Source organism: Mobula birostris, chromosome 12 (genome assembly GCF_030028105.1).
Source record: "Mobula birostris isolate sMobBir1 chromosome 12, sMobBir1.hap1, whole genome shotgun sequence".
NCBI lineage: Eukaryota > Metazoa > Chordata > Chondrichthyes > Myliobatiformes > Myliobatidae > Mobula > Mobula birostris.
Window position 1 is genome coordinate 72,730,893 of NC_092381.1, and position 9,334 is coordinate 72,740,226.

The 9,334-nt window shown below is 38.0% G+C and overlaps 1 protein-coding gene across 1 annotated transcript in view; it reads right to left on the reverse strand.

Moving 5' to 3' along the window:
- The window catches only part of cdc14ab (cell division cycle 14Ab), a 137,220-nt gene extending 131,762 nt beyond the window's left edge, over nt 1-5,458 (reverse strand). The window contains exons 1-3 of the mRNA XM_072274105.1: nt 5,318-5,458; nt 5,087-5,177; nt 4,701-4,776 (exon numbers count right to left, since the gene is read on the reverse strand). Coding sequence (XP_072130206.1) covers nt 4,701-4,776; nt 5,087-5,177; nt 5,318-5,363 — 213 coding nt within the window. The 5' untranslated portion in view covers nt 5,364-5,458. The remainder of the gene's footprint in view (nt 1-4,700; nt 4,777-5,086; nt 5,178-5,317) is intronic.
- Between the last annotated feature and the right edge of the window lie 3,876 nt (nt 5,459-9,334).

A 9,334-nucleotide genomic window follows, 5' to 3' on the forward strand; every position in this document is an offset into this window, starting at 1 on the left:
AAAGACCAGGAGAAAGAGATTAAATGATAAAACAAATTTTAAAAGGGCATTAAGAGCAGCAGTGATGCCTATAGTTATGCTTACAACTTGGAACTTACCTGGATAGAAGTGCAAGAGAAAATTTTAAAGAACAGAGAAATGTGGAAAGAAAATAGTAACAAATCTAATGGGACAGCTTTAGCAAAATCCAGCAAAACCTCAATGCTCCTTTCATACCATAGTGACTCTACAATACTAGGAGTGAAAAGTGTCCGACTAAGGAAACATTTTGGACTTGGGATCAATGAGGAATGGAGTGTCTATTTCAAATTTTATTAAAGGAAATAGCTGGAAAAGTAGTTTGACAAAAAAAAAGCATGGGTTTATTAAGAGCTGAAGAAGGTAGAGTTGAGTGAACATGGACACTGGTCACCCTTGTACAAATTAGCAAATAAGCAGCCTGCAGTTAGATCAAGTAAGTACTTCAGGAGGCAAAGTGAAAACAAATTTCATCAATGGCTATTATAAAACAGCCAAAGACAAAACAAAGACACCAAAAGTAGGAAACCATAGATCACTCATCCCTTTAGAACAGAGATTAGAAGGAACTTCTTTAGCCAGAGTGTGGTGAATTGGTGGGATTCATTGCAACAGACAGCTGTAAAGGCTAAGTCACTGAGTATATTTAATGCAGAGGTTGATAGGCTTGTGATTAGTAAGGGTGTCATAGATTGCGGGAAGAAACGCAGAAGAATGGGATTGAAGGGATAATAAATCAGCCATGAAGAGTAGGCTCAATGGGCTGAATGCCTAATGGTCTTATAACCATTACAGTACATAAGGGCCTTAAACGAACAAAGCAAAAAAAAAGGGCAAGAGTGGAATTTAAGAAGAGAGGGATATGTATGGGTGGCTTTTGAGAAAGGGTTTTCTCCAAGTCAGTGGTAGGCACAGGCACATGGACCATATACAGTAGATCTATTAAATGTCAGCTTACATCAGAATTAATAATTTTGAAATTAAAATACCAGAACAAGCTAAATTAATATAAGTTGGACATATTTCCTAAATCATAGCAGTAACTGCAAATACTTCATTACAAGTTTTTTTTAAAAACTTCTTTGTACATTATAACCCTACCTCCACAGGTAATTGAATCTTCAATATGCCCTGATTGATTACATGTAAAGAATGTGCAAAGAACCAGAAAAAATAAACCCTTGAGTGACCAGGAAAAACAATTTATTCACTCAGCTACTATTTCTAAATGAGAAAGCTGGCATATTTCTAAATGAGAAAGCTGGCATATTTCACGGTGCAATACTTTAGTAGTTAGTAAATTCTATCATTTGAAGTAATTCTGTAATCACATTAATGCTAAGTATCAGTTATGGCCATGGCGTCTGAAGTACAAAACAGAGAATGTATCTTGATTAGCAAAAAGAAACAAAAATCTAAACAACTAAATACTGTAATCTCTTTGCACTTTCTTAACACATCTCAGAAACTTAACAAGCAACTTCCAAATCCCTCAAATTATATGAAAAGTGAACTACAATACAAAGTAATGAATTAATATTCATAGTTCATCATACAGCTCCAACAGATAGAGCAAGACTATGCAAAGAAAAAACTCATGGAGAAACTTTTGCAAAGTCATTCAAAGAGAAGTTTTGAGAAAACAAGAGTTGGATTCAGTTTTGAAGTGGTAAGGGGAGAATTGTGGAAGTAGGAAGTTGAAACTGAGAGTGCAAGATTATTGTTTTGAAAAGGAGGGAAAATTGTACAACCAATATCCAAGAGTGTGTGCAGAAATTAAACAAAACAGAAATTATAACAAATGTACCACAGTTGCCTACCACAATAATAAGCAACTAATTTTCAAAGGAACAGTTTAGATAATGACGTCTGTTCAAAATGGTTGAAGCCACAAAAGTTAATAAGCAAATTCAAAACCATTTTAACTTATAATGAAAAACTAATTAATCATGCAAAACAATACCATTCAACTTATTTTGACACCTCTTCACAAGTTCAAATAAGTAATACTCAAGCACAAATCTTCCTCCTTTATCCCATTACTTTGAATGTCACAATTCAATTCTTGCACGGTAAAAATTCCCAGGAAGTGCTTATATGACACTCAGGTCAAGCAAAATATGTCTCAAGAAAAAAAACTCCGTGCCTGCTGTCTTCTTGCAAGATCTGAGATTCACCTATAGATTGTCAAACAACAATGGCCCCAATACACTACAACATTATTTATTTAAATTACATTGAAAGTTTTGCTTGTTGATCAAAGCAAGGTCAATAAAATTCTACTATAGGCTCGCTACCATAGCAACATCCAAGTAAAACAAAAACCTAACTCACTCTTATCCATAGAAAATTAAGCTTCTTTTCTGCCAGGAACTAGTTTTAAAAGCAGAGGAAATTATTTCAGTTTAAATAGTCAAATATTAACTTCATTATCAATAAATCAATAGGCCTTCACAAAAATAAACAAACACTCTTTTACAATGGTAGCTACTCTTTTGATTTAAGCAATTTCAAATTTTGCCAATTTAAATCTTAGGTAATTTACACCTTGCCCAAAGCTCTGCAGCATGAAGTACGTTGCCCAAAATGGTATATGGAGAAATGGAACCAACCATTAATAGAGTCTGAATTATACATGACTATTTCTGATCCTTTGTTCAACTATCCAAATAGATTGCGTAATTCAATAAAAAAAATTTCTATCACGACAGAAACAACCAATGTTAAAAACCCAAATCATGACAAAGTTAGGATCGTAAATCAAAAGGTTTGTAAATGAAACTGCATGCATTAAAGCAATAAGACTAGTTAACATAAACCTGACTTAATTCCTGAAACCTCAACTGTACCTCTTCCTATAGATGCTACCTGGCCTGCTGCATTCACCAGCATTTTTTGTGTGTGTTGCTTAATTCGTAATCTCCCTTTCTGGTAAATTACTGAACATTTGCTATGGACATTGACAAGTAACTGCCAAAGCATTGATAACTGGCCTTCTCTGCTCAAGGAAGTGTAGAAGCACTTGTAAAAACACTGTTAAGCCTGTTTGATTTTATGCCAGCCTTGCTCACAGCCATTAGATTACCCAGATAATTGCACTATAGTAAACAGAAGATATTCAAATCTGGGTCAGAGAAAGGAGGACATTAAGCATTCATTTGCAGAGAATTTGAAGATAAGAATTCACAAAGTTGCTCATCTTCAACTTACAGCAGCAAAAAAAATTCCATTTCCAGGGTGTTGTCTTTTGATATTTTGGGCTCAAAACAATCATTTCAAATGTGCAGAGGTTCTGGAAATTTAGAAATCTCAAAACAGTATTTGATGTGTTTGTGTGTGATTGGAAGAATTATAATTTTTTTTAAATCAGCTGCAAATGAAGCAAGGAGGTATTAGTAATTCCAGAGTTTCTGACTGGGTCATCAAGAATTGAGGATGGACAAAAAAAAACAGTAATCACAAACTCTTTATAGGTACAACTTGGTGGCAGAGATCCACACGAATAGAACAATAGAAACAAATCTCATTAGTATTGTTACTAACTCAAAAATCAGTAAATGCTTGGGTTTAGAAAACTGGTTGATGGATAAATCAATATCTGTCAAAAGTCCAAAAAATTCATGCACTAATAGCCACCCTCTGAGTTCTATCAACTGCTCTACCAAGATCAAGTCCTATTTCAATAAGTGTAATTGAAGGAACTGTAGATGCAGGACATGGACATGAATTGTATTTATTGTCCATCTCCAACTATCTCTGAACTGCATATTGCTAAAATGTTATAGTAAGACAAGAGTAAAACATTAAGGCTGACATTATTTGTATAGTCAACCAGACTGGACAGCGACGGCAAGTTTCTTTCTCTAATGGACATCAGTATTTTTTTTAAAAAGCAGAAGTTCAGTAGCTTCAGTCAACATTACATACGCTTGCCTTTTTACTATTCAGATTTAAGTAATAGGATTTTAAATCATCATGAAAACTAGCCCAGTAACATAACCAAACAACAGGAATTCTGCAGATGCTGGAAATTCAAGCAACACACATCAAAGTTGCTGGTGAAGAGGCCAGGCAGCATCTCTAGGAAGAGGTACAGTCGACGTTTCAGGCAGAGACCCTTCATCAGGACTTTTTCTTGGAACATAACCAAAATGTGCTCATACTACTAAAAACACCACCATACTTCAGCTAATTGTCTGTCAAATTTCAACATCCTAATCATCAAATCCACATATAGGACTAGCTTTTTGATAATTTAGTCATACAGAGTCAACACAATTCCTTTAACTGCAAAGAATGCAAATCTTCATTCCATAACAGATCTATTACATTAATCCCCTCAAAGTTTTTTTTCCTGAAGAAAAATTACTATTTCACTACAGCTTTATACTATCAAAGTTCACTTTTAGCACCATTTCAGTTTAGTCTTACACTTTTTTAGCCTCTGAATGGGAGAGAGAGATTATAATAAGAGCAACAATGTTATAGAGATCTCAGCTTATTCCCTGGGATGAAATTTTTGAAGGTTCTTTGATAAAACACAGCCAAAGCAGTGCAATATTCTGGAATTATTAATACATAAATTTAAGTATTATGGCTTGTTATTTCAAATTCCTTTGACAGTGTACATATTAAAGATAATTTTCAGTTTTAAATGTATAGTTATTTATCATATTACTTACTTTCAATTTCTTATTAAGCTTGCAACAATATCGATACAGTTGAGCCAAGTTAAGTGGACCAAAATCTGCATAGAAACTGAACAGAAACAAGCAATTCACTCAGGTGAACACAGGTTCAAAAGCGATTCAACTTATAGAGAAACAAGTGTTACTATTGGAGAAGCCCATCATCTGCCCAGTTCTCCGGAGATATAAATAAACAGGAACACAGTCATTCTTAAATAATTAAAAGACAACATCTCGTTAATAAAGATGCATGTTGAAAGTCCGCATCCCGATTTCACTCGTGATCACATAACTGAATCGTTACCACACCAAGCCTTCACTACCGCTTATTGCAGACTTTAAAAAGAAACTGACCACAGTTACAGTCAGCAGAAACTTACTTTTCATAAACGAGTTCCTCGTCGGTGCAGAAGTAATGGGTATTGACGGTGCTCTTCGGCTTGTTCCTCAGAGTTGCGAAATATAATCGATCTAAATCAAGGTACGGTGGAGGGGAAAGGGTATAAGAGAATTTACACGAACATCAACAGCAGGGACATCCCGCGTATCCCTCCATCCCCCCACATCTTCCTCCTCCTCCCCGCCACGAACCCCAGCGCTGCCGCACTCACCTTTGGTGAACTCGGACGCGCTGATCAGTTCCTGCTCCTCGGCCATTTTAAAGAGCGCGCAACTCGGTAAATGGGGACAGGGGCTGTGAGCGCGTGCACGGGGTGTCAAGTAGACGAGGCGCGCGTCCGGGGAGCGAGAACGCCGCGTGTCCAGCGCAATCCCAACTTCAACTCTTCTCCAGAAAGATCCACAGGCGGCGACTCTCCAACTCGGGCCCACCACTTCTTCCCAACTCGGGCAAAGTCGTCTCCCCGCTCCCGTTGGAGTCCGCCCCCTCCGCGCGGCGCCTGCCTGCCTTCCTTCCTTCCCTCCCCCTCGGACAAGCAGCTCAAGCCATTCCGCCACCACGGCCCGAGCACAGTCAACAGCTTTAGTCACATGCCCGCTGCCTCGCGTCACCATAGCAATGGCTCGGCCAATCAACGGGTGGGAAAAGTTCAAAAACACAGAGAGGGCGGGAGTGCGTCAGTTGGGTTTGCCTGTAGGAGGCGCCGGGTCGGGATGTTCAACCGGAACCAGTGGCCTTGCTGGTGTGAGGACCAAGACAATTTCGGGTAATTGATGGGCTCAGATTTGGCAGTGGCCAAAAGTGTCGGTGATTATCTCGAACCAGCTGTTGAGCCAGTGGGTCTTGTCAGAGGGGTCCCATAAATAACACCATCTGCTGACTGAGGTCACTTTAAAAGCTTAAAGGAACAATTTCAAAAGGATTCCTGTGTTTAAAGTAAAAGGAAATTGCTGAAAATAGTTAACAGGTCGGGCAACATCTGTGCATTCAAAAGAAAGGTTAAAGTTTTCGATAGTAGAAGCGGAAAAAGAAGTTAATCATAGAACAAATTTTAATCAAGCAAAAAAGGGGAGGAAAAACAAATGGGGGCAAGAGAGATTGATGAGGCTGTCGATGGTGAATAGCTAAAATCAATGGTAATGGTACAATACATGGGGAAAAGTGAGCTTGTTAACTACATCAGCATGCAAAATGCTGGAGGAATTCGGCAGGCCAGGCAGCATCTATGGAAAAAAATATAGTTGACGTTTAGGGCTGAGACCCTTCAGCAGGACAGGATGTCGACTGTATTCCTTAACATAGATGCTGCCTGGCCTGCTGAGTTCCTCCAGCATTGTGTGTGTGTGCTGCTTGGATTTCCAGCATCTGCAGATTTTCTCTTGTTCGTAACAAGATCTTTATTTTCTAAAATAGTCCAAGTTACCGCTGAATTTATGCCATAATCAGATTATCAACTTGACGTGATTCTTTTGGGGGGGCAGCTGAACAGTGCAAGACATTAAGTTTACCGGTAGACGTTACTATAAGTTACAAAAAATAAATTGTTTCAATGACAAATAATGAGATAGTGTTTAAAGTTTCGTGGACCGTTCAGAATGGAATAAAGCACCAAGGAAGATGATAGCCCTTTGTATGTCGAGTTTCATTGAAACAGTACAGAGGCCATAGGTACAAAGGTAAGTGGGACAAGTAAACAAACATCATAAGTTGTGAGTCAATGTAATGTGAACTAAATGACGATGTAAATGTAACATAAAATTAGCAGGCAACCAAAAGTGTTGGTCCAAGATTGTGGATTGAATGATGTTCCACAAAACTATCACCCAATCTGCATTTGGTCCACCCAAGGTGAATGGGATCACATTTGAGATGCAAATTCCAAAAATTTGCAGTGTTAGTAAACTTGTGTTGTTCCTGCAGAGAAGGTAGGGTAGGGGTGGGCTGGTTACAGTGATAAGGTGAAGAAGAAGTCCTATTATTCAATAGGAAATGTTAATTTGCACTTCAATAGTTTGGACTCAGAAGTTTGAGTTATGATGTGAAAATTTTTGTTTCCTTTATTTCTCAGTTTTGTAAAGGAGTCAAGTGTTACTATACAACATTACACAGACTTCACAGTATTATCTGGGCACAGCAGAAAGAACGTAGTCACTGCCCAACTAGTGGTTACATTAATTAATAGAAATTCACTTTGTTCCATACATTGCAATCCCCACCTTCTTTGTTGCAAAGATGAATTTGTTTTCTCATTCTCAATTCTGATGAAGAGTCCTTGATCTAAAATAGTAAATGTCTCTCTTTGCCTCTCAAGCTGAGATTTTCCAGCATTTTCTGTTTTTATTAAGAACTATGGGGGATAGGCAAGAAGGGGTTCATCAAGAAAAGATTGTCCATGAACTTGACAAAAGATCTACTTCTGCTCTTAAATTTTGAAATCCCTTCCATCCAGAATCCTAACACATATAATCATTGCTTCGTTTTTTTAAGACTGCCTATATTGGTAATAATTCTTTATTTCTCATTAACACCTCCTTGAAAATAATCTTTGTCTATTTGTCCCATCACCATCACCTTTGTATTGCTGCACTGACCATTCATTATTTTATTTATTTGACCATCCATACTACACATAAATTTCTCTTTTTTTCTCTATCTCTCCCTTCTGCCTTTTATCAAGATCATGGCTGATCTTCAATCTTTTCTGCACTATGCCCATATCCTTTGATTCCCTTTATATCTAGAAGTCTATCAGTTTCCTTTTTCTGAAAGTGTGACCTCTAATGCTAGACTCCTCAATCAGGGAAAACATCCTCCCAACAATCATTCTGTTCGGCTCTGAGAGAAGTTTTTTAGTGTCAATGAGATCTCGTCTCATTCTTCTAAACTCATGCCTAATCTACTTGGCCTTTCCTCATAATGCATACTAACTGTTGCTGGAAACAGTTTGGCAAATCATCATTGCCTCCAGGATGGGCACACTCTTGTTTGGTAAGGAGACAAAAACCATACACAATACTCTCTCTAGCTGCAGTCTTTCCCCTATCACATTTATTTATTTTTATTTATTGAGATACAGCACAGAATAGTCCTCTCTGGCGCTTCAAGTCGTGTCACACAGCAACACCCCCCCCCCCCACGATTTAATCCAACCCTAATCATAAGGCAATTTTCAATGACCAAAATTAACGTTCCTACCAGTACGTCTTTGGACTGTGGAAGGAAACCCACATGGTCATGGGGAAAATGTACCAACCTCCTTACAGGTGACGGCAGGAATTGTACCCGGGTTGCTGATACTGTAAAGTATTGAGCTAATCATTGTGCCACCCCATAGGTGCAGTAAGACTTCATTATTGCTGTATTAAATCCCCTTTTTATAATAACTAACATATTATTTGCCATAATTGCTTACTAGATCTAAATGTTGGTTTTCAGCAGCTTGTAGAGAAACACACCTAGATCCCTATGAATATTGGCATTACTCAATTTCTCACCACTTAATACATACACTGCTTTTCTATTTTGTGCATTCTTGAGAATGATCTCAAGCTTTTCCACAATATATTCCATATGCTATGTTCTTGCCCACTCACCCAGTTTCCTATATTCTGTCTTGATTGTCCTCCATATTCACAATGCCACTTAGTTCAGTGTTATCATCAACCTTGAATCCCTGAGCCAAATCATTTACCTCCAGAACCTAATAAAGTGGCCACTGAGCGTATGTTAGTGGTCTACTGCTGAAGCCCATCCACTTTAAGGTTTGACCAGTTGTGCATTCCAAGATACTCTTCTGCACACCACTGTGATAAAATGTGGTTCCTTAAATTACTGTTGCCTTCTGTCAGCCTGAACCAATCTGGCCATTCTCCTCTGACCTCTCTCATTGACAAGGCATTTTCACCCACAGAACTACCACTCACTGAAGGATTTTTTTTGTTTTTGCACTATTCTCTGTAAACTCGAGAGACTTGTGTGTGAAAATCATAGGAGATTTAAGAGTTTCTGAGATACTCAAACCACTACATCTGCAATCAACAACCATTTCACTTAGATCACATTTCTTCCCCATTCTGATGTTTGGAATGAAATACAACAGAACCTCTTGAATATACTGTATGCTTTTATGCATTGAGTCAAAAGCCTTCCAAAAATCCAAATACTGTACATCAAATCCATTAGTTTCTGATTGTCAATTTAACTGGTCACATCCTCAAAGAACCCCAGC